The sequence below is a fragment of the Primulina eburnea genome, chromosome 1 (genome assembly GCF_022965805.1).
Source record: "Primulina eburnea isolate SZY01 chromosome 1, ASM2296580v1, whole genome shotgun sequence".
Lineage (NCBI taxonomy): Eukaryota > Viridiplantae > Streptophyta > Magnoliopsida > Lamiales > Gesneriaceae > Primulina > Primulina eburnea.
This window is the reverse complement of record NC_133101.1, coordinates 60,242,024-60,269,552: the sequence shown is the minus strand read 5'-3', so window position 1 is coordinate 60,269,552 and position 27,529 is coordinate 60,242,024. Positions and strand designations below refer to the sequence as shown.

Below are 27,529 nucleotides of genomic sequence, written 5' to 3'. Positions count from 1 at the left end.
TGTCTACTAATTATAGTAGGACAGCTAATTATAACATGACATGTCAAATCTTCTACTAGTCACATCCAGCCTATCTGATTTTGTCAACCACTTATTGTCAATTATAAGACAGCCGCCCACACCCTACCCTACTGGTATACTCAAGTACGACGCTCATATCGAAATGTCCCTGGAAGCTTTGCTTAAGGGCTCGGGCGTCCAATAGCCCGGGGAGAAGATGTCCCGGATGTTCAATGGTCCGACCTTCTGATGAACACTTTCCGTAGATTTTCCCTGGCAAGCTGTCCATCTAATATCCCGGTCACTCGAGATCCAAGCTTATATGCATATCCCCGCCCCATTGCCCCGAATAATCCATTTTTCTGACCCAGGCACTATTTATGGCCCGGGACATCCCAGGATATCATATTTGATATACGATTTTGTTATACTTAATTATTCAATAAGTAAATATCACCTAGTGATAGTATAGAATGAACACGATCGATGGAAATATAATAAAATTGATAAAGTTAGCCCACGTGTGACATGTTGCACTTGATGACTTTTGGACTGAAATCAACTTACATTAATTGCTTCACACGTTGAATTACCGCATCTGTCTTATAAATTTAATTAATTGGTATTGACGATTTCAAGCTGAAAATTAAATTAAATAATGGTAATTGGAAGTTAAAGTGTGTAATATTACGCCGATATTTCCTTTTCAATATTGACATTAACATATTAAATGTATATTAATTTATATTTTGATGATTTCATCGCCACACCACGATGCACATGGAAGGATAAATAATTAAATTGAGTAATCTTATTAATAATCTATTAATTCTAATATTCTAAACAAATAAATACACTAACTATATATACTATATCCGTCCCAAATATATATATTTGTTTATTTTTTCATACAGATTAAGAAATTTATTGGAAATATTATTTATATAAACAACTTTTCAGTTTTATCTTTATTTAATAAATGATTTTTTTTTTTTTTGAATAGAACACGTCGTACTAAATCCGATATAATTACATCAGAAATCAAAGAAGGTGCCCCTAGCTAACACATGTGCACCGTAATTCGTTGATTGTTTAACAAAACAAAATTAGACATTGAATTTCCGACGCGAGGATCTTGCAATCTTCAACAATTAAGCCAACTGTAGAATAGTATTGTGATACATAATGATACTTCAGGGAAAGTTTAGGGTCTGATTTCAGCAAGTATCACTAGTCCAGACGCAGATTTCGAAATTATCGCGAGCTTGCAATCACGAATAAGACCGTTAGAATGAGGCCAGGAGGATGTCCTGGCGTAGCCCCTCTGACGCTCAAGTCAGAGACTGAGGATATAAGTGTAGAGCAGTTAAGGGTACTGCTGAAAATAATATAGTGAATGAATGAATGTTCAAACCTGGTATTTATAAGAGAATACCTAGGCCCTTCATGGCCCTCCTCCACCTGGGTTAAAGATGGGTCGGGAGTTTAGGCTTGATTTGGATGAGCGGTATCACATAATTTATAGAGTCGATAATTATTAGTGCATTTGATTCAAAGATTATACTTAAGTTGTAATTCTTCTATCCAACCGAGAGCTTCCCGAATCTCTAAAGCTCGACAATCAATTGATTGGAGATACAAAGAAGGCTGTCGTGGATGAGTGAGTCTCATGTGAGACCGTCTCACGGATTCTAATCTGTGAGACGGGTCAATCCTACTCATATTCACAATAAAAAGTAGTACACTTAGCATAAAAAATAATACTTTTTCATGGATGACTCAAATAAGAGATTCGTCTCACAAATACGACCCGTGAGACCGTCTCACAGAAGTATTTGCCGTCGTGGATAGCTGCTACTACTGCTCCATGGTCAATTAGGATCAATACAAGACAAGAAATTAAATAAATGTGATGTAGCTAAAAATTTTGGATTATCCGAATTATTCTGTAGGTTCGTAGGGTTTGTCCGAGGTAGATACCCAGACGTTCAAGTCAAAAAACAATTTAGATGTTAATCGAGAGCTAAAAAGTTTAAGCATAAAATCTTCCTCTTGAACAATGAGAATCCTAATTGAGTTATTATCCATCAAAATGTATATTAGAACAAGAATAGAAGAAATATTGCTAAATATAAATATATATAAACGGAAAAGAAAATGACATATATAATCGAAATGAAGATAGTGGTATTTATTTGTGAATGTTTTGGTTTGAAACCAAAATATTTTAAAATATTTTAATGCATTCATATGGTATTATACGGCTCAGTTTCACATTAATTTTCACCGTATAATCTTAAAATTTTTAATAACATTTATACCATAAAACAATTAAACATTATCGGATAAACTATATGCTATAAGTTATGGACAATTTATTTATTTATTTATAATGTAATGAACAGGAAGCAAATATAAATCAGACAGGGTGAAACAAGTTGAATAAGGTGTGGTCTGCCGCCTACCACCCGACATCGTGCTGTCGGTGGACAATTTATTTATTTATTTATTTATTTATAATGTAATGAACAGGAAGAAAATTTATTTACTATATGCTATAAGTTATGGACAATTTATTTATTTATTATATAATTATAATTAGTGTAAAAACGTGTATTTTAGGAAATAAATACGTATCGTGATATCGATTAAATGAATGTACTAGAGATGAAGCAAAAATACTAATTAGATATATAAATTAATACAAAAAATTAAATAATATTTAAAAGCAATAATTCGATTATTTTGGTAGTTTACAAATAGATGAAATTAAAAATATTTTTATTTGATTTGATGAAGAGCAATAATAAAGTCTAGGAAAGAAAGACGGTGACAAATCTAGAAAGACACGTCATATATACATGAAATTGTGATGTCATGAGTTGATGGTGTTTTTCGTTGATATGGATCTTCTTGAATAAGCTAATGACAAATGGCAAATCGAGACAAAATCATATTTTTTAGAAACATATTTTCTGAGGTCTGTTCTGAGATAATATCACAAATCTTTATCTGTGAAACGAGTCAATCTTATCGATATTCACAATAAAAAGTAATATATTTTTTTGGATGATTCAAATAAAAGATTTGCCTCATAAAATACGATTCGTGAGATTGTCTATGACAAATTTTTGTTTTTTAACGAGTAAAATAGTGGAAACAAAAAACTTGGTAAAAGGTCGTACCATCGAGACAGGACACGTATTGCATTTTGTACATTTCTGTTGGCAATAAAATTTGAAACATGACAGAAAATAAATTAAAATTGCGCGTTGAAAAGTCGGAGTGTGAATTTGTGAGAGGCCACCAGAAAGACGCAATTTTTATTTTATTTTTATTTTTAATTAACGTCCCACTCTCCACATCGCAACAAAGAAGAAGCTCCCTTTCGATCGATCGAACTCGTTCTGGGTCATTTTAGAGGTAATTAGCGAATCCCATTTCCTTAATTTGGCTGTGGAATGGAATTTGTCGAGCAAAAACATAATCTATTGCGATTTGGTTCTTTATTGTGTGTGGTTATTCATCTGAGTTCTGAAACAATGGATTGGCAATATCTACTACCCGGTTACTGCTATTCATGAAGGATTACGTGTGCGTGTATTTTTTTCGCCCGACTTTTCTGTCGTTTTAGCTTCTTTGCAATTGTTTTTTTCTGGTTGTGTTGTAGTCTTACTCGATCATTTAGAAGATGGGATCTTAAGAATTTTTCAGTTGGGGCCTCAAATTGTACTCAGTTCTAGGAATTTATGTGAAGTAAGCATCCAGATTGCAAAATACATAGATCGATTATCATGAAACTTGGTGAGCAGCCCATTGTTATTTAGATTAAACCAAAAAAAAAAACGAAATTGAACTAAACCAAGGTTGTAAAACCATGGACATCAGATATTTCGCCAGTTATGGTTTCGTTGCGTGATTAATCCAGACTTTTGGGGTGTTTGATGGGTTCAATTTTCTTGAATTACGAGTATACACGACCTTTGATTTATACCTGGCATTGGATGCATTTTCATTCAAAAGCCTGATAAAGAGGAAACTGGAAACCCTACCCGAGTTGGATTTTTATCCCTTGTTTTGATGATAATACTCTGACGAAAGATGTATAAGAACTTCATATTTATTACTCAAGTTGGTGATATTATATGCCTTCCTTGCTTTATTACTTTTAGGTTAATATGAAACTGACCCAAACCCCATTATGCAAATTCATTTCACAGTAAATTCACCGAGCTTATTAAAACCAGTTTGAAGTACTAGAATCTGTCATGTTAGCTATCCCTTTTCTTCCTCTTGTTTTTTTCTGTACGCATTTCATTAATGATGTCAGCTATACGTTTTTGCTCTCTGATGGTGACATACTGCTAAAAGATATTAGAAATTTTATGTTTTCCTATGTATATATGTTTGGTTGACAGCAAAGCAATTTACCTATATACATCGAATATACGAATCATGTTGACTAAGAGCATAGCAATTTAGGCGAGGTAATAGTCTTCTAGTCCTATCAACTCTGTAATGTCCCCAATTAGCAGTACCAAGGGCTGAATTTTGTTTGCCATAGTATGCTGTATGTTATGCATCTTTCTTTTCTTTTAATGCTTATATTTATTAAATTGTTCATTCTTCAAACAGGATTACGCCTCATTTGTCTCCGATATATCGACCTTCTTTATATTTGTTGGATCAATTTAAGTCACTGAAGTTACTCATTTTTCGCCTGAAAAATTCCAGCATTTTATTGCAGTCTTCAGTAGAAAAGACACCTGGAGATCACAAAAAACTGTTCTTGCATTATTGGAAACCCTTCAATTCCAAGATTTTGGCCTTGAACGAGTTTCCGCATTTTTGTTCTGAATGAGGGTGTAGTAGCTATAGGATGTAACTGCTGTTACCTTATTTAGGACTGAATGAATGGTCAGCCTAGCCAGCATAATAGTGAATCTTGGATGGTGAATTTGAACAATTCTTACAGATTAAAAAAGAAAAAAGACTTGTTTTGTTGGTACATTTATTATGGATAACAAGAGCGGGGTACTGATGCAAAGATACGAGATAGGAAGGTTATTAGGTCAGGGTGCGTTTGCAAAAGTTTATTATGCTAGGAGTTACCAGACGGGGCAAAGTGTTGCTATTAAAGTGATAGACAAGGAGAAGGTCATGAGAATTGGGAATGCTGCTCAAATTATACGTGAAATATCCAATATGAGACTGGCGAGACATCCAAATATTATATTTCTTTACGAAGTTTTGGCTACAAAAACCAAGATTTATTTTGTGATGGAGTATGCTAAAGGTGGCGAGCTATTCAGCAAGGTGGCTAAGGGAAAATTACAGGAAGATGTAGCAAGAAAATATTTTCAGCAGTTAATAAATGCAGTTGATTTCTGCCATAGCAGGGCTGTCTACCATCGGGATTTAAAACCTGAAAACATATTATTAGACGAGAACGAAAATCTGAAAGTTTCAGATTTTGGTTTGAGTGCCCTTGCTGATTCAAAACGCCTAGACGGGCTCCTTCATACCACGTGTGGAACTCCTGCCTATGTTTCTCCTGAAGTAATAAACAGGAAAGGTTATGATGGGGCAAAAGCTGATGTTTGGTCGTGTGGTGTGATTCTTTATGTTTTATTGGCTGGCTATCTGCCGTTCTATGATCCTAATTTGATGGAGATGTACAGAAAAATCGTGAAAGCGAAATTTAAGTTCCCGAGTTGGTTTCAACCTGAAGTACGCAAATTACTTGCAAGAATACTGGATCCAAATCCGGAAAGTCGAATGACAATAGCAAGAATCAAGGAAAATGCTTGGTTTAGGAGAGGGATAAGCATGAAATCAAGAACATATAATGCAGAGAGTAGTACAACTAATTCATTAGATAGAAATGTCGCGGCTTCATTTCAGCACGAAAATGGTGGTGCTTTGGAAGAAATTCCGAGGATTACAAACCTAAATGCGTTTGATATAATCTCATTATCAGATGGATTTGATGTTTCCAGATTGTTCGAGGAGCCTTGTTCAAAAGCCCGATTCTTTTCCTGGAAACCTGCATCAGTTATTGTCTCTACGCTGGAAGAAATTGCCAAACGTTCAAAGCAGAAGATAAGTAAAAAAGACGAGGGGTTGTTCAAGTTTGAGGCAGCGAAGGAAGGTAGGAATGGAATTTTATCAATTGAAGCGGAGATATTTGGGGTCGCCCCAGCGTCTCATATGGTGGAAGTGAGGAAAACAAGTGGAGACACCTCGGAATATTATAATTTATTGGATGAAGTTCTTAGACCTGGTCTTCAAGAAATTGTTTGGACTTGACAAGGTGAACCGCTGCGAGTTCACTTCCTTTCGGCCTGTCAAATACATTGAATCGCTCCATTGACTGAATTCCCGAGTCTTTTAAGAAACTGATTTTGTAGGCTCAAAATGTTTGTGGAAAGAAATTCTTGGTGTAACTATACCCCCGAGTTCTTCAAATTTTGTGACGCCCTCTCATTTAGAAATGCAGTATATTCTAGCTGCCTCTTGCTGTTTTTTACCATCACTAATTCGTGCATTTTTCTTTAAAATTCTTGAGCTATATTTGTGTAAGTTTCTTACCTTGGTCTGGTTCTAAGCAACGGTGGGATCTAATTGTACACCTACTTTCCGAATATTGAGGCTCAAATTGTTCATTCATTTGAACACCACAGATTCCTCACGTTAATACATTATTGTACACCTTTGGGCGTAGCATTTACATGATAAAGAGTCAAATTAAACAAACATGGGAGACTTTGTCAAGTCAATTATCTCAGGATACGCGACTGCCTTTCTCTTCTTGCTACCTGAACTTATCATATGGCAAGGAGAGGGTGTAAAAATGTCTATAATCTCGACTTTTCGAGGCATACAAGGCTTATTGATTGAGAGTTGATCTTCACTAGCAACAAAGGTTGTTGTCAACTGTTTCTTGTCCCACTCTTCTACCAAAACAGGTATTTGCTCGTCTTCAACGTAACTGACAATATTACAGAAGCTGCTGACTAACGAAGATTCTGCTCGATTGGGAGGTGATAGATACCTTTTATCTTCTTCTCTGCAATGCAGTAAGTTCTTTATCCCTATCCAATTTTCCTTTGAACAACAACTAGACTCATGGCTTGTATCATCATTTTCACTTATATGGTTTTGTAAAATTTCCTCGCAACCACGACTGCTTGGGGAATCACTTTCTTTTCTTGCTGCTTCTATAGATTCTTGTGTCGATTCTTGCAAAATGTCAGTTGAATCATGGTCTTCATCGGAACCCAAATCGTCATTGGCCCCTGTATTGCTCCAATTGTAACAGGGCAACTCATCCATTGAACAAATCTGTGTTCGCATTTGCTGAGGCAAAGTTGGACAACCAGGTGTCTGGTTTCTGTATTTCGTGGAGAAGAAATTTACAGCAAGATTCAAGCTGAAACACAAATCAAAGAAAGAAATTAAGAATCAACAGCCCCGTCCATTTTTGTGAGACAGTTCCCCCTACACGACTCGATTTATAAAAAAATATTACTTTTTATATCAAAAATATTACTTTTCATTTGAAATATAGATCGGGTCAAACCATATCAGGAATATCGATCTGTGCTAACAAGAGACCTGCTCAAATTTGACATACCTGTTCCATGCAGGAAGGGAGAGCATAGTGTAGGCCAATTTAATCTTGTTGGCAATTCCAGAAAGGGATTTGAAACTTGCAGCAGCTGATCTTACAGCCAAAGATTCCACTGGGTGTTGCCACGCCCATTCAAACTGCAAGCGCTCCAACCAAACACACAATTCAACTTCAATTATTCATGGCCAAACTACATAAACATTACTACAAATTCATAAGACCCTGCTGGTTTTGTTTTGTTCCGTGTTGCTAATCTAAAACTACCTTCCCCGTACTGCCGTATCACATTTTTACAAGGTAATCGGCAATCCGGACAACAGGATTTCAGGTTTCTTAAATCAAGATAAAAATTCAAAAAAAAGCATATATATTTTTTTAAAAACATGAATTGGTTTAAAGTTAACGAAAATTTTCTCAAAATAAATAAGTAATTTCACTTAAACGGGCAGGTGAAAATTTTGCACCGTATCTATTTTCTGGTCTTAATCAAATAACCTGAAGAGCGACAACATTTGTGGGGAAGCCATAGATGCACAGCACCATTTCCCACGGACGTTTCTTCTTGGTACGCCAAGCGCCACTCCCGATTTCGCCGTTGTGCTGCCTGATTCTCCGCCGTGGATTCACAGTAAATCTGCAAAATCACGCCACAGAAAAAAAAATTCGGTATTTCCCCACTGTTCTGAAAAGATATAATCACTTCAATAAACAAAATGATCCTAAACCCGACCGTTACAGTAAATCAAGAACTTTAATTCCATCCATGATCCAACAGCGTACCCTATGTAGGTGTGGCCTTTGGATCTGGGACTGAGAGACGTGAGCAGATAACACGCAAAGAATCTCCCCCCTTTCTCTACTCCTCCATGAATTTCGCCACTATCGTGAGATGAATTTAGGGTTTGTTGGATCTCCTTTGTAGCAGTACGCTTCCTTCTCCCCATCTCTCACTTTGTTTGTCTATTGCAAATTTCTGATCCAATGAATTGATTAACCTCAATTCAGAGGGTTTTTTTTATAATTAACGTAAAAAAAAAATTTAATTTCAAAAATAATGTAAAAACAAAAATATTTGCAAAACTAATGTAATCCGTGCTTACAAAGCGCGGACGCTCGACGTGGACGAGCGTCCGTGCTTTGTAAGCGCGGACGCTCGCTTATGTGGACGAGCGTCCGCGCTTACAAAGCGCGGACGTTCGTAAATATATTATTATTTAATAATATTTTATTATTATTATTTAATATTATTTATTATTTATTATTATTTTATATTATTTATTATTATTTGTTGATCGTACGTAGCTTTATTATTATTATTATTATTATTATTTATTTTAAATAATTAATATAATAAAAATATATTATTATTATATTTATTATTATTTATTATAATTTTTAATTATTAATTTAATTCGAAAAATTTAATTTAATTCAAATTAAAAATATAAAGTATAAATATTTATAAAATATGTTAATTATTAAATATTTTGTATTATTTGGTTGGGTGATTGAAAAATTAGAGATATGAGAGGTATTGAAAGAAAAAATACATAAAATCAATATTTTTAAAATATGAGAGGATTGAAAAAATATTTATTGTTTCATTTTAAATTATTGTTTTATTTTAAAAATATGAGATGATTAAAAATATGAGAGATATGAGAGAACGGAAAAATATTTTTTATTTTTAAATTATTATTTCAAGAAAACGTACATAAAATCAATTGTTCAAAAAGATATTTTAGGAAGACCCATTTCGAATCTCTCAAAATTTTATAAACACATATTTCATAAAAAAAAAATTAATTGTAAAACATATAATTATATATACTCGGTTTATTATTATTAATAGATTTATTAAATAAATCAATTTTTAAAAATAAGAAGGCCAAACGTGAAGGAAGCAAGCAAAAATTAATAATTACTTGTAAAATATATTAATATTGTATTTTTATGTTGTGATTAATATTTTATTTTAATGTTGTTATTGAAATTACATTAATAATAATAGCTTAAATTGAAAATAAACAATGTACATTTACGAATAGAATGAAAATATTGTAATTTAATGTAAGTTTTATCGATAATATATATTAAAGTTAAACATCTTATTGGTGTACTGATGAAAGACTACTATTTTTATTCTCTTTAATTCTCTCCCTTCAATTCTCTCCTATCTCAAATTTTTCAATCACCAAACCAAATAATACAAAATATTTAATAATTAATATATATTATAAATATTTATATATTTTTTTTCATTCGAATTAAATTAGTTAATAATAATAATAATAATAATAAAATATTTATAAATATATTTTCACGTCCTTTGAGTATTTATGTTGCGATTGAAATTAATTAATAATAATAGCTTAAATATAAAATAAACAATGTAAATTTAATAATAGAATGAAAATATTATAATTAAGCGTAAGTTTCAACGATAGTATATGCTAAAATTAAATCTCTTATTGGCATATTGGTGAAAGACTATTATTTTTATTTTCCTTAATTTTCTCCCTTCAATCCTCTCATATCTCTTTAATTTTTTCATATCTCTAATTTTTCAATCACCCAACCAAATAATACAAAATATTTAATAATTAACATATATTATAAATATTTATATTTTTTATTTTTTATTCGAATTAACTTAATAATTAAAAAATATAATAAAAATAATAATAATAATTATAATAATATATTCGAATTATATTAATTATTTAAAATAAATAATAATAATAATAATAATAAATAATATAAAATAATAATAAATAATAATATAATATTAAATAATAATAATAAATAATAATATATCTACGTGGACGAGCGTCCGCGCTTTGCAAGCGCGGACGCTCGTCCACGTAAGCGAGCGTCCGCGCTTACAAAGCGCGGACGCTCGTCCACGTGGAGCGTCCGTGCTTTGTAAGCACGGATTACAATAGTTTTGCAAATAATTTTTTTTTTACATTATTTTTTAAATTAAATTTTTTTTTTACGTTAATTATAAAAAAAACCCCAATTCAGAAGCACAAATATGACCGTTATGAATTTTCTTTTCCATTTTTTTTATTTTTCTTTTCTTTAGTTTATTATCATTATTAATTTGAAGTTGTTAATGGGCTTTGATGAAACTATATGGGTTGAAACAATTGCAGCCCAGTTTCCTCATCGAGTGTTCAAGCCCGATCGTTTATTCGTTCTTCCAATTTGCTTTGTATAATACTTAGTTATGGTCACCTAAAAGATTAATCAAGTTTGATCTATCTGTATAAAAAAACCTAAAAACAAATGAAAATAAATTTTGTTAGATGTGGAATATGGGGAGAAAAAATGTTAAATTTGTCATTGTTACTTTATAATCCTTAATTTGGTTAGATTTGCCTATGTATGACAGTTAAATACTGTGGTTCGAACATAGTTCAGTTTATATAATGAGATAATTAATTAGTCGTAATGATTGTGATTGTAGCAAATTGTACATTTGTTAATAAAAAAGCATGTACGAGGAGCAAAGCTTGCGTTTCAATGAAGAAAAGAACATCTATCCATGCATCCGAGATGATATTAATTTTGGTATTTGTTGCATTTGCTCACGGATATGCAAAATGTTTCTTCTACCTTCTTTGTCCCTAAACACATTTTATTCAAGTCAAATTGTTAACAAGAAGTGATATCAATTCCATTGTGAATAATATGTTTTTGACAATAATTCAGGTACGATCTCCCTCGGACGCCGACGAAATATATCCCTTTTTATAATGGTGGTGCGGATTACCATCATTATGACAAAGCCAGAGTAACTTTGCATAAGTTTTTACGTTTTGTGATTACATTTATGACACTGACAAGGTGATTATTTGGATGATTTGTCATTGTTACTACAAGATTATTTGGGTTTCCAAATGTAGTTGTTAATGAAAGAAGATTGCACTTTCTAAAAAATAAAATCAGAGGGATACCGCTATCAAAATAAAGTCCTCCAGCAGAATGTCTTAATCGTGATCCTTTAGTGTCTTAAAGTTTTTTTCTTGCCAATCAAGACAGTCAGATGCCACACACGATTAATAGTTTTTGGTGAAGATAATTTACTTTTGGTCTTGCAGTTACGAGAGGAACTGAAAAGCAACGGCGTGAAGAACGGAAATTTGAAGTTGATATGCAGCTGTATTGATGACAAGTCATTATCATCATTCCAGAATTTGAAGTTGGTGGAGACCGGAGAATACGGTTGTCCAATTCATAGTTGAAAATAATACGCATATAGATACATTGACATTCGAATAGGTCTCATGTGAGACCGTCTCACGGATCTTAATCTGTGAGATGGGTCAACCCTATCCATATTCACAATAAAAAGTAATTCTCTTAGCATAAAAAGTAATACTTCTTCATGGATGACCCAAATAAGAGATCCGTCTCACGAATACGACCCGTGAGACCGTCTCACACAAGTTTTTGCCTTACATTCATATCATTCATATCCATGGATGATATAGGATCTAAACCATAACACTTGTATATCATCCACTGTTTCAATCAAGCGAGCATAAGTCAGGAGTCAATACAGTTCGAGTTCGAGCAGGAACGTAAGTTAACCAACTCCAACGCCTGGTAAAGACAACTAACTGGCACAAACACTTGATTTGCGGTAGAAAGAAGAGCCGGTTGTTCCTCTTCTGTGATGAGGTGGAAGAAAAAGCACACGCCAAGTGATTTTGTCCTTGGGCTTTGGTGTAGTAGAGAAAAGAATGCAAAACACAACCCGGAGAAAACAGGCCCATGGAAAATTATTCATGCTTTCATATAAGTAGATAGATATAAAATTAATTAAATGTTGAATACGACTATATCAAAAAATCACAATCCAATAAACAAAAAATCTTATCAAACTATCTCAAAAGTTAATTTTATGAAACAGATCTCTAATCAAAACTTCATTCATACAAAAATATTATATTTTATGTCAAAAATATTAGTTTTCGTGATAGATATAGATCATATCGACACGTCTTATACATATATATACTTATGAGACTATCTCACAAAATACTTGTTAATTGATAAAATATTATTTGCGTTGTAAATTAAACAAGTTTAACATTTTATTTTATTTTATTTCTTTTAGGCATTATGTCCCGATTGAAATTAGTTAGAATGTGTACATACCAGTCGTCACATAAAACAAGAAATGAATATCTTTCCAAATTAAATATCCAATTATCCATTATCGACTTCTCTGTTCTTTTTTTTTTTACATGTTATTACTAATTTACCATCGATCCACAACATGCTGAAATAATAATTGAAAAAACCCATCAAAGGTACAAACTGCAATAAAATCAAAATGCTTTTTTTTTTCCAAAGTCATCACTCAAAATCGCTACAACAATCGAACGAAGTATACAGTCAATCCTACCTCAAGATTTCAACCAGCAACCACTTGCTAGCTATGGATAATTTCCCAATCTCAACAATTTCAGGTTTCCCCATATCAAAGAGCTCTAAGACGATGAATTCACAGAAGGAATCAAGGAAAATGGTATACATTTAATCATTCTTACCAATAAAGCAGTGTTTAAAGCCAGTGGGAAACCACTCGCTCGCAAGAACCAAACTAAACAAACACATTAGAGTTTGAAAGCCAGTGGGAAACCCCTCACTTGCAAGAACCAAACTAAACAAATTCATTAATAAATGCAAAGGCGGTAGATCTAAGGCTACAGATGCCCGAACACAGGAACAAAAAAAAGGGGTGCTTTAAGATTCAAAAAATGGTGGATTTTCAAATCACTCAATGCACCAGCTTATAATCAAAGCTTATTACCATAAATGAGAGACATAAAAAGACCGTTCCTCATTTTCTGAAAGATGGAGATAACAGGAATGAGGAAACACGTGTATACCATAGCATATTCAGTTCAAGTTAGAAAACCACGCAAATGATCTTCCGCGCTCCCCCAACTGTAATATGGATCCAAGTAAAAAATTGGCACTCATTATTTCAGCAAACAATATAAATGACAATAGCAAGTATGGTAAAAGAGTCTTGCAACATCTATTTTTATGGAAGCAAATGTAAAATGATCTTCAAACAGAAGGCAACTTAAAAACCGGAAAGAACCAGATACATCAACCATAATTGTAAACAAAGCCAACCAAAACTTAAGTTTTGTGCAAATAAACTCTCAAAGTGAATTACATTTTACAAATGAAACCACAAAATTAAGTCAGAAGAAAGAAAGAATCATAACAAGGTAATACCAGTCATCTATACAAGGAACTATTTCAGTACAGCAGTACAACAACAGATTACACCCACCTTTATAAAATCATGCATATAACTTTCAATCAAAATGATCTTAATGCAGATTGTATTGCGTCAAAACAGATCTTACATGAGACAGGTTAAAAAAAAACGGCCCAAACAAACAAGAGTGGAAAGAATGGCCTATATCCGAATTAATCAGCACGAAGCTTTCCTTCCAATGGAGATGATGAAGAAGCTAAATTCCTCCACAGATATCTGCCGCTTGCCATGTCCACACAAGTCCAAAACCCCTTTCCTACGACCGTACAGAACTGCAATCACGTTTTATAAATATCAGAGTCATCGCATTTTCGAAAATTTTCTAGCTAAATTCCATTGTTCCTTTTTCCTTCTATATAAAATCAGTACTCATTCAGTAAAAAAGTCAAATCTAATTCAGCGTCTGGGGTAAAAAAAAACAATTTCCCCCCGAATTAAACATAAATTCAAAATAATCCAATCCAAATAGTTCGTGAGCCTCCATAAAACTAAAATTGAACCTGAAAACGTTCCAATTGGAATGAATTGAATCGAAAAAAAAATCAAACCATGACAATGATCACAAGATTACCCTGGAAGAAGGGGAAACGGTGTTCTTGGAGGCAATTTCATCTTCGGAAGAGGAAGCAACGACGTCGTCAGTTAGATTTGGAGGCGATTTGAGGCCCCGTAGTACGAGGAATCCGGCGAGGGTGGCGGAGAGGAAGATGAGAATAATTCTGAGGGGACACATTTTCTCCTCCCTCCCACTCTGCGCTGAAGAAATCAAATGATTAGGTGAAGAAAAAAATATGAATTCTAATTTTGTTATTAGTGGTGGAGAAGGTGGTTTGGTGCTTTTTCACTCTGAATTTCCACATTTGTATCTATCTATCTATCTATATCTTATATTATCACTATTATTGCAAGATTACGCCTAATTGCCATTAATATAAAGATACTACTATAATAACGTGAATGGTGGGCAGCCACCATTTTGCCAGTCCAGCTCCAATTGCTATAAAATATATAGATTTGATATGTGGTTCATATATCATGTTTATTTTTATGTTCATCGATGAAATATCACTTATATATTGGAGTGAGTTTCACGTGAAACGTCTCACAGATCTTAATCTGTGACACAGGTCAATCCTACTGATATTCACAATAAAAAATAATATTCTTAGCATAAAAAATAATATTTTTTCATGGATGACCTAAATAAGATATCTGTCTCACAAATACGACCCGTGATATCGTCTCACACAAGTTTTTAGCTATATGTTGAATGTATAATTTGAATATGATTCATTACATCAGTCCATATCAAAACTGATATATATTTATAAAAGGTCCAGATAATTGGTTGGCTCAGGAAATATAATAGCAATTTTAGAAAGTCGCGTTTTCTTGGATTGAATTACAAATATGAAGTATTAGTCCAACAAATATTAAATAAGGACATTGATCTGTGAAGGAAAACAATGGAGGAATTGTATTTGTGTCCCCTTTTTACGTTTTCAATAAATGGCCCATAGATCTGTGAAGGAAAACAATATAAACAAAGTTCCTTCAGATTTTATAAATTTTACAAAACTCCCCCCCCTATATCATGGGAAACAAGAATATGTTTTGCAATTTTTTTTTTTAATCATATTTCTAATGTCTATCATCATCAGTAGTCATGCATCCTTTCTTATCTAATTATAAAAATTAATAGTAAGACTCAAGACGATCTCACGAACTTTTATCCGTATGACGGGTCATCTGGTTTGGGTAGCGCCGAGATGGAAAACCGTCTAACAAAATTGATCTGTGAATATGTATCTTGTGAGACAGTCTCACAGATATTTATTCGTGAGACATGCCAACTCTAATTATATTTACAATAAAAAGTAATATTTTAACATAAAAGTAAAACTTTCTTATTGATGACTCAAATAGAATATTTGTATCATAAAATTAACTAGTTAGATCGTCTTACTGGAGTTTTTGTGTTGGTTCGTGAGACAATCTCATATGAGCTATGTAAAAAACACAAAGATAGATATGAAAAATGCATTTTGACTTGGGGACTCACAGGGATTACATATGATCTGTGCTCTATCCGTTAACCTAAATTCACTGCTCCCCTAATAGAATTCTATCGGGTTTCTAACTCGAAACTTCGTCATGCACACTTGTTCATTTATTTAAAAATGCATGCCATATTATCCACAAATAGACAGCAATACTAAAACAATTTTTTCCCCATCCGGAACGTCGTGGGAAAACAAAATGTTGCCTTTGCTATACGTATTCGTATATATTTTTTTACTGGTCAACCCTTCGCATTTCAACACGATTGCGTGATACATATAATTTCTTACTAATATTTGAGTGGTACAGCTGTGAATAATAAGTCGATTCCTTTTATCGGTACAGTCGTAAAATAAAAAAAAAAAAAGAAAAAAAAGAAAGATGGACGACTCTCCGTATATAATATTTTGAATTCTGACATATTCGACTTTCAAGAGTTACCATTTCACAGCTACGGGGAAGGGATAACTAATCAATCCAAAGTCTCCATGGCTGACATGCTAAATTATCCTTTACAAACAGCGAATGTTCATAAGAAAATACTATGAAAAAAGACTTTAATTGATTGCAATTTACGCATAATTGTTCTATCCAAAATTTGATTTTTATAAAACTTTATTGTTTGAAATTTACACATAGTTGCTCCATCCAATATTTGATTTTTACAGAATTAAGTTCTACAAAAATTGTGTTATCTACGTATTTAGATTTATCATAATTTCATCTTTCGAGCCGAATATGACTTTTAAGTACATAATAGGATTAAATTTATTTTAAAAATAGCACTACGATAATTTAACTACGTGATATATAATATATAAAAGAATAAACACACAAGTTATAATTATAAATGACATTATATAACAAATTATAAAATATTACAAAACAAATAAACAAACAAACGAACAAACAAACGAATTGCCTCCAAATTAGATTTTCTTATTTTCAAATTTCATCAATTCACAAAAAAAAAAAACTTTACATTTCTTAAACCTTACAAAATGCCTTCGACCTATTATTTTTAAAATTACAAATTAAGACACACAAATTGATCCATATAAAATGAAGTTGAATATAATTTTTGACGCAAAAATATATATAAATCAGAATACTTACGTCTGGATGCGTCACCTATATTAATTTTCAAATTTTGACATAGACAAAGGAGTGGACAATTATATTTTCTATGCAAGAATGGGAATCCCTAACACAACAGTACTCAGTTGTCAAAACCCTGTGCAGTTTTTTCCAAACAAAACAAACAAATAAGCCAATCGGAGTTGAACCAATCTTGTAAAATGACTTTGTCAACAGGTTGCAGTTGAGCAAGCTTGATTTTGAGGCAAAGATTCAATCAGGTCAGCCTTAATAAACAGGCTTACAAAAACGATAACGAAGATTATACTACTCCCGCTTAGGAGCTCCAGACCAATTAACAAGATAATTGGTATCGAATTGGATTGAGCCGAGACAATCAAATTCCTTCACTAATTTAGACCTACTTAGTGTACACATACCTGACCCGAGGAATAATTTTTAGCGCTTCATGAACCGAGCAACATTGGCAAGTGCCGTCCTTAAACTTCTGATGCCAGCTCCAGTACTTGAGCTAACCATCATCTGTAGTTCCAGCATAAGTCACCATAATATTTTATTATGATTGAGATTGAGAAGCTATTAGGCTAACTAAGTGAGCATACCAAGGGTTGAATCACAGACTTGCTTGCTTTGAGGCTCTGTAGACAAGAAATGTTGTAGCTTCAGTAGGAAATTAAAATTGATTAAGTTTCAATCAAATGCATAAGATGTGTACCACCTCTTCAATTTGCATTGCTCTTCGCGCCACTGTAATTGGGAAAACTAAATCTGTCTTTGTTAAAACAATTTGATACTTGGTTTGAGACCTGCAAGTCAACAAATAAAATAGACTCAAGCCTATCCGACAAGAATGAACCTGGATAATATATACAAGGCAAAAGATTAAGAAGTAAGCTACTCGGAGCACCAGTCTTTTAAGTCTAGAAATTAAAATCCAAGGATGAATAAAATTATAATTAAAGAAAAGCACATTAATCGACCACATTCAAAAAAGATATGCAACAGTACACCATATCCATACAGACATTGCATATGATAAACTTACCTTTCCATCAACCGGATGAGCTCATGATCCCTTGGTTTCATACCCCATTTTGTGTCAATAAGAAGGCACACTCGCTTCAGACTAACACGGGTGGTGACATATTCTTTCACCTGCAAATGTGAATTGTTGGTGGTATGAACACACAATATATGAAACAGTGAAAAGAAATCCAAGTATTATTCTTGTAAACACAAAAAGTTACATTCCTCAGGAAAACAGACAAGTATCCTCAGATAAACACCAGAGACATAACCAAAGCAAGTACACTCTCGTAGTTGTTATTAATCTAGATTAAGATGTGAGTTAGATCTGGTTCAGAATTCCAGTTGAAAATTCATAAAAGAATAGATGTGACACAATTTAAATTGTTAATTACACGTTATCAAATGCAAGTAAAGCATTTAAATTATCAATGCAGATTGACATCAAGTCATGGCAAGTTGAGATCACTAGGCCACGGGTCATTCCAAAGACAGGCAGCTCTCCTTTTTTCTTTATATGACAGTAAGAGAAAGTATTATGGTATTATGTGCAAACTTTTCACTTAAAACTTATTTAATAGGAAGAAAAGACATTACATTTTCCATGACACGATGCTAATTACAAATGCACATAACATAATATCAGCTACTGAAGAATGATGATGCCAAATTAACAAAGGAAAAACACAGGTTGAGAAAGACATAAATAAACTCTTTAACACGCAGTTTCAGACTCACAAGTTCCTCCCAAGATTCTTTCACTTCATCTTTAGCATAAGCAAACCCATATCCAGGTAAGTCCACCAGTGAGAGCTTTGGTCCAAGGTTGAAAAAATTAATAGTCTACAAAAGAGTGCTAAGTCGTTACAACACATGCATAACCAACATACTTTTAATTCAGCTGTACAACACAAGCAGCACCTGAGTAAGGCCAGGCTTGTCCGATGTCCGTACAACACCCCATTGCCTGGTAAGTGCATTGAGCAAAGATGATTTTCCCACGTTTGAACGCCCTAAAGAGATTCAAGTCCAAAGTACATATTTAACCCCACACACATAACAAAACTATTTTGCTAGCAGGACCTAATATAAGTAAACAATAGAAAAGTAAACAACTTCATGTTTGCCTCTAAAACCAGTAAATATAAAACATTTTGTTAAAATTTTCCACATTGAGATTCAAATTAATAAATGAAACATGAACAATAGAAGCAACCAAATCAAGAAACATGTTATTCAGCAAATAGCACATACATCACTGGCCTCAAGCATTAGTCCGCAATATGTGGAAAATAATTCATCATCTGACTCTATTTAGGAGATTAAACAGTCTTACCTGCAAATGCAATCTCTGGAAGATCAGGGGATGGAAATGATGATGAAATCTTGGCCGCAGCAAAGAATTCTAATTTATTACGGAACACCTATAAACTAGTTAGTACCCACCACCAATAAGAGTAAAAAAATAATGATAAAAAAATTTGTTGATTTTATGCTCAAGGTTATTGATTGGCAGCCATTAGAGTTGTTTCTGAATTATGCCAGGATGCTTATCCTCGAAAACTGAGAAAATATGGTGCAATTACGACATCTCCAGCAAGATTAGATTTTTAATTTATGCATCATTGACTCCTAATTCCTAAGTTCTCACCAGACTACATAGCTTAATTCTTCTAGCAAATGTAAAGTGGTAACTGGTAAGACATGGTCTATAGGAGCTTGTAATAGGTACACACAATATTGTAAGGATAGGATGCAACTGCATTTTGTCTCAGTCTCTCATCCTCAACGAGTACCTACTGTCTCATGCTTGAAACAAAATTTCTACATTGAGACTGTATGCAAAGGTTCGCCAAAACAAAACGAGAATGGAAATTGTAGACATATATGCATACTGGTACTTCGATCCTCTCTCTTTCTGAACTTGTTGAGAAAGGAATGTTATCTAAAGGGGCAGAAAGCTCAGTGTTGTATCCTGCCCTCCTGAATTCAATCTCCCGCCTACGACCTAGTAACTGGAAAACAATATAAAGAAAATCTTAGTTTGACCAAAGATTTTAGAAATGAATATCTTCTGAAGGTGATATACTTGTCAAGCATCCAAGATGAGGTCGATTACATTGTCTTCTACAAAGGAAAGGATAGAGGAGCTAGGACAAATGGCACGAAACTTTGCATTATTTGACATTTGAACATCAATGTTTGCTGCCTGCTGTTTCTTCTGTACACTGTCACCTGGATAATACAATGACAGTAAATTAGGAGAGGGAGGTTATCTACAGACATTGAAATGATAATATGGAGAGTATTAAATCCAATATGTTTGTTGGTGAATTTGCATTATGGCGACAGAGTTGCATGTAGCTAATCTCCACTGGTCTGGGACCAAGACTTATAGAAACAACTTCAAAAAGTATGTGCAAACATTGAGAAAGGTAACAGTTACAAAAATCATTATTAATTGATTCTAAAAAGCAGTGGATTTCTGAAATTACAGATCCAGATTAAAAAAAATCAAAGTGAAAGTCATGATCATTATATGAAAAACGAAAATATAAACAGAGTAACAGACATGATGTTGAAGGAGCAAAACCCACCACTATTAGCTAAGTCATCATTCAACCTCTTGTTGGATGTATCATGAGGATCTAGCCGAATAACTCGTTTCTTCTTCTTTGGAAGCTCTTCCCTTAACTCTGAATCAATGGCCGAGCTTTTCCTGCCCCGAGTCCCTTTCTTTTGACTTTTCTCTATAGAGTCAACAGCATGTTTTCTCTGGCTCAGATTTTTTTTTGCTGAAAACAGAGCTTTACTTTTCTCCAGTGTATTCAATGTCCCATTCCTTACGACATTCTTAGAAGCATTGCTTAAAATATTGGCAGTCTTTACCTTGTGTCTCTGATATTTCTGACCAAGTACATCATCATTACCAATGGATTTACTGCTTCCAGTCAACAAGGGCTTTTCAAATTCACGAACTTTTCCTTTTGCCACCGTGCTTTCTTTATCAAAATTGGATCGAAGCACTCTTGTCTCATCTTTAAACACAGTCTTTGCCTTGAATTTTTTCAGATTGCCTTCAAGTGTTCGATCCACATACTTTCCAGAATCAGCATTGATCCTCTTCCTCTTCCAACTGCAGTTCCTTTCAACTACTGCTTCAAGCCCTTCATGTCCAGTTCTACTCTTCAATTTCTCATCCCTTTTTCCGATACCAATGGATTTATTAGGTTTCTCATACACGTTGACATAAGAAACATCACCATTATTCCCTCTACTTTGCACCTTTTTCCTTCCCTTTTTCTCATGCTCTAGAGTTCTAACACCGTCACTCAACCCTCCTGATCTTCCCGCAGCAACTTTCACTTTCCTATGAACTTTATTAGCAGTGCCCCTACTTGAACTTCTTTCTACAGGCATTGCTCAGAAATTCGAAACAGAGACTAATAATTAAACCCAATAATAGCCACACTTCACAGGCTCTTCACACTGGAACACAAATAAAGTAAAAATTCAAAGCACAAACACGAAAACTGAGGCACCAAATCGAAAAAAACTCTACATTTACATAAGCTTACCATTGGTGAGCACATAAAACCTTGGAACAAAGTTGGAGGAATAAAAGGAAAGAATACCTTTGAATCCATGCACAGTAGGTGTTTGCTAAACGGTCACCTCTCAGAATATGCAGGCGGCAGATGTGAGAGAGAGGGGCGAAGCCGTTTGTATTGTCATACTCGCGGGCCGAAATTGCGCCTGCGGAATTCTTCGGTCCAACATTCGATTCACCACTTTTTCTACGCTGAATAAAATTCAAAATGATTTTGATAGTCCATTTTGAAAATTTATTTAGTTTTTAATAATATATATATATATATATACATATATATATATAGACACACACACACACTTATTATATATGAATTTGAATAACTATGTCTATCTTGATACTTAAATGTAAATTACTAAAATACCCCCCTTTTTTGGGTAAAAAAAATAAAATTCAGAAGCTACTAGCACTTCAATTTGTTAAGTTCAAATTTTATTAAACATTTGTAATTTAAAGCTGTGATTCCTAGCATGTATATATATATACATGCACTTAGAAAAAATTCCTTTTAAACAATTCCAGAATGTTTTTTCCCAATTGAAATGGAATTGAATACGCTCAGATAGTGTGCGTGCCTTTGATATCATACATTGCTTGCTGAAAAAATTATTTTTTGAACTTCACATGATACGACTAAAAAAGATAGATAGATGAGTAGGTGTTTGGTAAGATCGTCTCATATGTTTAGATACATGAGATTAGTTGAGTCGATCCATATTTATAATAAAAAATTATATATTTTTTTATGTTAAGTACTTGTCTCACAAAATTGATCCCTCAAAATTTTCGTGTAGATAAATAAAAAATTTCCTATTTACTTTATATTTCATTGTATTGTATGATCCAAATACAAATCCCAATCAAGAAAATTTACATCCCACAATAGAAGATATAGAAACACAAATGTCACACCCTAAACTCTAATCCAGGCCTTTAGGGCCGAGTTCAATGTTTTATTTGATAATCCACATTTTTTAATTATTTACAATAATTGATTAATTTTATTTAATTGTGGAAGAATGAAACAATCTATCAAAAAACTAGAAGGACAAAATCAACGACCCTCTCCAACTGGCTGGCAACCTACCCTAGTCGCCGGAACCGCCCCTAACTTAGTCGCCGGAAACCTGCTTCTCCGGTTTCCTTACGATGAGGGGCCTAATTTTGTCTTCCCACAAATCCGAGAACACGTCGGCATCCCCAGCTTCTTTCTTCACCTCCACAACTACTAAATTGTCAGTCAACCGGTAGACCTCCAGTTGGACTACTGTAATTACCGTTCTGCCCCTCCAGCTCCAATCCGCGATCCTTCTTTCTCCTCAACCTCACGCCGCCATGCTCGGCGTTCACAACTTCCTCCACCTTCTCGATTACTTTCTCCGGCTGATCCTCCACCGTCAACCGTTCCACGTACTCTGCAGGTCTAAGTTTGTCGTTGAACAATCCGGAAAGATCGAGCCCCGAAGAGAAGGAAATGATGTCAAATGCGTTGAGATCCAATGATTTCCTGTCCTGCTTTTCCTCCACTACGGTGCAAAGATCCTCGTATTCCGGGCATTTGGGTTGAGTGTAACCTTTTTTGAACCAAGGATCGCGCTCGATTTCGTTGATGGTGATTCTCGTATTGGGATTGGTGTCCAAAAGGCGAGACAAAAACCTCTTGAGATCGGGCGACATCCATTTCGGACACCGAAACTCGCCTTTGTATATCTTTCTGTACATGTTCATCAGATTCGGATCGTTGAACGGCAAAAATCCAGCTGTGAGCACAAACAAGACGACGCCACACGACCATACGTCGATTCTGGCGCCGTCGTAACCTCTTTTGGTTAGAATCTCCGGCGCTACGTAAGCTGGGGTCCCGCAAAGAGTATGCAAAAGGCCATCAGGTCGAACTTGTTCGGTGAGAGCGCTGAGTCCGAAATCGGACACCTTGAGATCTCCGTTTTCGTCCACCAACATATTTTCAGGCTTCAAATCGCGATGGAAAACGCCTCGCGAGTGGCAGTAACTGACGGCGGAGATGAGCTGCTGGAAATATTGCCGACTGAGATCTTCGCTGAACCGTCCCTTTGCCACTTTAGCAAATAACTCCCCGCCTTTAACGAATTCCAAGACGAAGTAAATCTTGGTCCTGGTAGCCATAACCTCCAACAATTTGACGATATATGGGTGGCGCAGCCTGCTCATGATGGAAATCTCTCGCTTGATATTACCCATGAGATTGGCGGCGTTGTTGAGCCTGTTCTTGTGAATGACTTTAACAGCAACGCTTTGGCCGCTTTCAATATCTCTCCCATAGTACACTTTGGCAAATGCGCCGCAGCCCAGAAGTTTCCCGAGCTCGTATTTGTTTAACAAAGCGGGCGAGGGCCGGTTGGAAGCCGAAACGTTGTCGATCTCTGGCATCGCTGGGCTGATCCAGAGACCGAAAAACAAGTATACAGATATTTACGAGCTGTTGAAAATTGAGACAGAGCGAGTTTTACTCAGGTAAAAGACGATTGAATGGTTTTCAGATGCTTATATATACATATATATATATATTATTATATATACACACACAAAGAAAAGGTGTGGTTGTCTTGTCTGTAACGTGTATCGTTGAATTTGAGCATCAGAATTTTGAATTTTTACCAAAATATTATATTATATTATATATGGTCGCACGTGTTTTCAGTTCCAAAATAAATTATATTTAAATTGGCAAAATCATGGCCAACACGTGAAATGTGCCATCACAGGGCAAAAACGCGGGGATATATATATTAAAAAAGAAAAAATATCTTGATAAATACGAACCATTTTACACAGATTTTTATCAAATTTAATTTAATTAAATCCATCGTGTGTAGGATATGATAACTAATTGATGACAAAATTTAAAATAAGGATATATAAATGTGTAGTGATGAAGAATATTTTGTTTGGTAAGATTTTAATGAGTATGATAAATTTTATATTTTTTGTTGTTGAGAAAAAAAATACCCTAACATTGATGACAATTTGGTATATAAAATGATATTGTAGCAATGTTTTCAAAACATGTGTTCAGCTATTAATAAATAAATATTTTATAAAATTTTAAATTATATATTTATCTGAAAATTTATTTTTTAATAAAAATTAATATGATTTTGCATTTTATCTCATTTTATCTCTATTTTTTAAGCGCAGAGAATGATACGTGGATTTCTAATTTTTTTTCCTCTATTTTTTAAAATTTTATTTAGTTTCATAATGAAATTATTTATGTTATATGTGTGCAAATAAAAAAATAATAACTATCAATTGTGGGTAAAATGATAATTTACTTTATATTTTAGGAATTGGATTATCAATCCTCCCAAAACAATGAGATGTCTTTTCACCTAAATAGGTTTTTTTATCATAACCTTCTTGATTAATTGGACCAATAAAAAATGAGACAAACATGAGTTTAACAATCTATCATTTGCTTATCACTCATACCAAACATACCCTCAATGTCATAAATATAACGTTTACCCGCTAAATGGATTCACTACCTATAGTCTATAGACAAACAAGCTGTGCGCGCATGCATGCTACCAAGTGAATATATAAGCTCTAAGCTTATTAATTGACTATGGCATGTACAATTTGTTGCCACATTTGCACCTCCAAGCTTCGGGGTAGTACTCTGTAGTCACAGGCGTCCCCGGCGGCACCGTGACCTGAACGGGCTTGCACGGTACACATCTACCACATTTCGAAGTGCAATGAGGAGGTGATGATCCCGGGCGGCCTAGGAGTCTTCTTGTCCCAGTGATGCTTATTCTTGTCGCATCGACTAGCTTCCAAATCTTGTTTCTATCTGAATTCTGTAACAATCATGAGATTCACATTCAAAATCCTGAGCAAAGTGAGTGAATAGTATAAAAAGAGAACTACCGGTAACAAGTTGTATTTTGACTAAGAATATTTTATCTTAGGAAATGGAAACAAACACACGTCTTTATAATTGATATACCATCAAAATTACTTGAACCAAACTCAATCTTAGACTCTTTTTTCTTTCGACAACATGATCAATAAATTACTGCATTTTCAATAATTGATTTAAAACAAAATACTGATATTTAATTAATAATTGGAAAACAACATAAAATTTTTAAAAAAAAAAAAAGAAACTAAAAATCCAATCAAACGCAATCTCCCACACATGCTGGGATTCGCAAAATCCAAATGGGCCCTTAATGGACCAAAAATTAAACGGGCCTTAATATTTCAATCCACTGATAAATTCATTTTTTTCCTTTTAATTTTCTATGTCAATGCTTCTCTCTAGTTTCTAAATCCTACAAATTTAACCTCTATTGCAATAAAACGATGATATTTTCAGCAGATACTTGTAAGATATGATGCCAACTAACTGCATGTGGGGGTTGAATTTGTCTACCGTAAAAAAAATTCAAATTATAATTGTATTTTGTAGCCGATAACTTGTAACACATTTACCATCAAAATCTAAAGTTTGAGACGATATCCTGAGTTCGACACTCGATTATAACAAACCCGTCTTCAAGCTCAAGAAACAAAAAACAAACTAAAATAAAATCCTCAAAATGAACAAGGAATGACAAATTGAAATGTCTACTAATTAACCTGTTGCAAGTAATCCTCATTAGCTTTAAGAGCCAACACCATCGACCTCTTGTATTCTGCGAATGAATGCATCCATAAATAAGACAAATAGACAACTAAGTTGCCTCTATTTGTTCATGAAAACGCAACCAGTCAGTTGTTTCGGGCTCCGTAGACTTTTTTTTTTGAAAAATTTCTTATTGATCAATAAATTAGTAGACTAGAAATTGACCACAAATCACGGAGGAAGAAATATACAGTATTTTAAGCTCACCCGAAGAAGAAAATGAGCAGATATTTCTCCTCACATAAACGCAGAAGCCGGAGACGCAGAAGATTGTGATGACAGCATAAACAACAAGTGGCCATGTCTGTATTGTCTTCCGTTTCTTGATGAGTCCATTTTTGTTTCTGCAGAAAAACTGCGCCATGTACCACAAGAATTGCTCTTCTAAAACGTGAAAATAAAAAAATTAAAGTAAAGAATCAGCCCTCGCTGTCGCTGGGTTCTGACATCTGATAGTACCCCATGCAACAGTAAACTTTACAAGTAATGGTGGGATTTGTGTGTGCAAATGTTTGGAGCTAGCTAGAGTTGTTGGATCGAAATGGTTTACGAGGATCGAAATGGAAGATGGAACTTAATCGTGCAAGGATATTATAAATGACCGAGATGATCAAGTTGAGCAGTTGGAATATTCAACAGAGAAGAAGTGGGATTTGGCATGTGACAAAAGTATTTTGCTTATACAATGTAATAGATATGCACAATATATATATATATATATATATATATATATATATATATATATATATATATATATATATATATAAATTAATAATATGTTTACGTATTTAACTCGAATATTTTAATTTTAGCAACTAATATATATATTTCTATAAAATCACACTAAACATAAAAAGCGAGTATTATTATTGTAGAATTGGCCAAGAACTAACTCATGGAATGGGAAATTGGGAAAGTGGTATGGGGGTCAATTCCTGGGCTATGCTATGTCTGGAGGTGAGATTTGCGCTCCAGACATTTTTCTTACAACCCCCAAAGACAGCAGCGCCAACAACTCTCCCGCCCCACACCTTTTTCCCATGTGTGGGTTGTCCCAACATTTTCATTGTTATTTCACTTTTTACAATGTGTTACTAATCACTTCAAATTTTTGACATA

General features: G+C 33.9%; 5 protein-coding genes and 1 long non-coding RNA gene across 12 annotated transcripts; 1 reads left to right on the top strand and 5 right to left on the bottom strand.

Annotated features, from left to right (window-relative positions):
• The first annotated feature begins 3,285 nt into the window (after nucleotides 1–3,285).
• Nucleotides 3,286–6,514, top strand: LOC140836116 (CBL-interacting serine/threonine-protein kinase 10-like). The gene is made up of 2 exons (XM_073201529.1): nucleotides 3,286–3,423; nucleotides 4,636–6,514. Exon 2 carries the CDS (start codon nucleotides 5,017–5,019, stop codon nucleotides 6,307–6,309), a length of 1,293 nt encoding a protein of 430 aa, XP_073057630.1. The 5' UTR covers nucleotides 3,286–3,423; nucleotides 4,636–5,016; the 3' UTR covers nucleotides 6,310–6,514.
• A 138-nt stretch (nucleotides 6,515–6,652) lies between these two features.
• LOC140836126 (uncharacterized) lies at nucleotides 6,653–8,629 on the bottom strand. Of its 2 annotated transcripts, none has more exons than XM_073201539.1 (4): nucleotides 8,414–8,629; nucleotides 8,129–8,267; nucleotides 7,637–7,770; nucleotides 6,653–7,432 (listed from the first exon to the last, which is right to left on the bottom strand). In XM_073201539.1, exons 1-4 carry the CDS (start codon nucleotides 8,575–8,577, stop codon nucleotides 6,748–6,750), a joined length of 1,122 nt encoding a protein of 373 aa, XP_073057640.1. In that variant the 5' UTR covers nucleotides 8,578–8,629; the 3' UTR covers nucleotides 6,653–6,747. The 2 variants fall into 2 exon arrangements, with proteins under 2 accessions (XP_073057640.1, XP_073057647.1); XM_073201546.1 differs by having other exon boundaries at nucleotides 8,174–8,267.
• A 5,231-nt stretch (nucleotides 8,630–13,860) lies between these two features.
• On the bottom strand, nucleotides 13,861–14,863 carry LOC140836109 (uncharacterized). The gene is made up of 2 exons (XR_012118980.1): nucleotides 14,515–14,863; nucleotides 13,861–14,215 (listed from the first exon to the last, which is right to left on the bottom strand). It is a non-coding gene; the product is annotated as an uncharacterized lncRNA (long non-coding RNA).
• Nucleotides 14,864–17,262: 2,399 nt separating this feature from the next.
• Nucleotides 17,263–21,908, bottom strand: LOC140836060 (uncharacterized). Of its 6 annotated transcripts, none has more exons than XM_073201475.1 (11): nucleotides 21,764–21,908; nucleotides 20,726–21,617; nucleotides 20,248–20,363; nucleotides 20,024–20,143; nucleotides 19,465–19,552; nucleotides 19,050–19,141; nucleotides 18,867–18,971; nucleotides 18,148–18,257; nucleotides 17,821–17,908; nucleotides 17,705–17,740; nucleotides 17,263–17,624 (listed from the first exon to the last, which is right to left on the bottom strand). In XM_073201475.1, exons 2-11 carry the CDS (start codon nucleotides 21,546–21,548, stop codon nucleotides 17,541–17,543), a joined length of 1,662 nt encoding a protein of 553 aa, XP_073057576.1. In that variant the 5' UTR covers nucleotides 21,549–21,617; nucleotides 21,764–21,908; the 3' UTR covers nucleotides 17,263–17,540. The 6 variants fall into 6 exon arrangements, 4 of the variants coding, with proteins under 4 accessions (XP_073057576.1, XP_073057597.1, XP_073057583.1 ...); XM_073201496.1 differs by having other exon boundaries at nucleotides 18,867–18,941; nucleotides 19,019–19,141; nucleotides 19,465–19,533; XM_073201482.1 differs by having other exon boundaries at nucleotides 21,707–21,887.
• Nucleotides 21,909–22,586: 678 nt separating this feature from the next.
• On the bottom strand, nucleotides 22,587–24,273 carry LOC140836099 (CBL-interacting serine/threonine-protein kinase 11). Its single transcript, XM_073201511.1, is given in 2 exon segments — nucleotides 22,587–23,003; nucleotides 23,005–24,273. Coding segments are annotated over 2 exon segments (1,296 nt in total). The 5' UTR covers nucleotides 24,148–24,273; the 3' UTR covers nucleotides 22,587–22,850.
• Nucleotides 24,274–25,254: 981 nt separating this feature from the next.
• On the bottom strand, nucleotides 25,255–27,074 carry LOC140813452 (uncharacterized). Its single transcript, XM_073171922.1, has 3 exons — nucleotides 26,618–27,074; nucleotides 26,365–26,420; nucleotides 25,255–25,580 (listed from the first exon to the last, which is right to left on the bottom strand). Exons 1-3 carry the CDS (start codon nucleotides 26,772–26,774, stop codon nucleotides 25,344–25,346), a joined length of 450 nt encoding a protein of 149 aa, XP_073028023.1. The 5' UTR covers nucleotides 26,775–27,074; the 3' UTR covers nucleotides 25,255–25,343.
• Nucleotides 27,075–27,529: the final 455 nt, after the last annotated feature.

What these genes read in the sequence shown, in the direction of transcription:
- LOC140836060 (XM_073201475.1), bottom strand. Translation starts at nt 21,548, where the DNA reads ATGCCTGTAGAAAGAAGTTCAAGTAGGGGCACTGCTAATAAAGTTCAT. An exon ending in GAGAGAGGATCGAAGTACCA is followed by an intron (nt 19,553 to 20,023) that starts GTATGCATATAT and finishes ACTAGTTTATAG; the next exon opens with GTGTTCCGTAATAAATTAGA. An exon ending in ACAAGCCTGGCCTTACTCAG is followed by an intron (nt 18,972 to 19,049) that starts GTGCTGCTTGTG and finishes ACTCTTTTGTAG; the next exon opens with ACTATTAATTTTTTCAACCT.
- LOC140836126 (XM_073201539.1), bottom strand. Translation starts at nt 8,577, where the DNA reads ATGGGGAGAAGGAAGCGTACTGCTACAAAGGAGATCCAACAAACCCTA. An exon ending in AAAGGCCACACCTACATAGG is followed by an intron (nt 8,268 to 8,413) that starts GTACGCTGTTGG and finishes GTGATTTTGCAG; the next exon opens with ATTTACTGTGAATCCACGGC. An exon ending in CAAATGTTGTCGCTCTTCAG is followed by an intron (nt 7,771 to 8,128) that starts GTTATTTGATTA and finishes GAGCGCTTGCAG; the next exon opens with TTTGAATGGGCGTGGCAACA.
- LOC140813452 (XM_073171922.1), bottom strand. Translation starts at nt 26,774, where the DNA reads ATGGCGCAGTTTTTCTGCAGAAACAAAAATGGACTCATCAAGAAACGG. An exon ending in CTGCTCATTTTCTTCTTCGG is followed by an intron (nt 26,421 to 26,617) that starts GTGAGCTTAAAA and finishes ATTCATTCGCAG; the next exon opens with AATACAAGAGGTCGATGGTG. An exon ending in ATGAGGATTACTTGCAACAG is followed by an intron (nt 25,581 to 26,364) that starts GTTAATTAGTAG and finishes TGATTGTTACAG; the next exon opens with AATTCAGATAGAAACAAGAT.
- LOC140836116 (XM_073201529.1), top strand. Translation starts at nt 5,017, where the DNA reads ATGGATAACAAGAGCGGGGTACTGATGCAAAGATACGAGATAGGAAGG.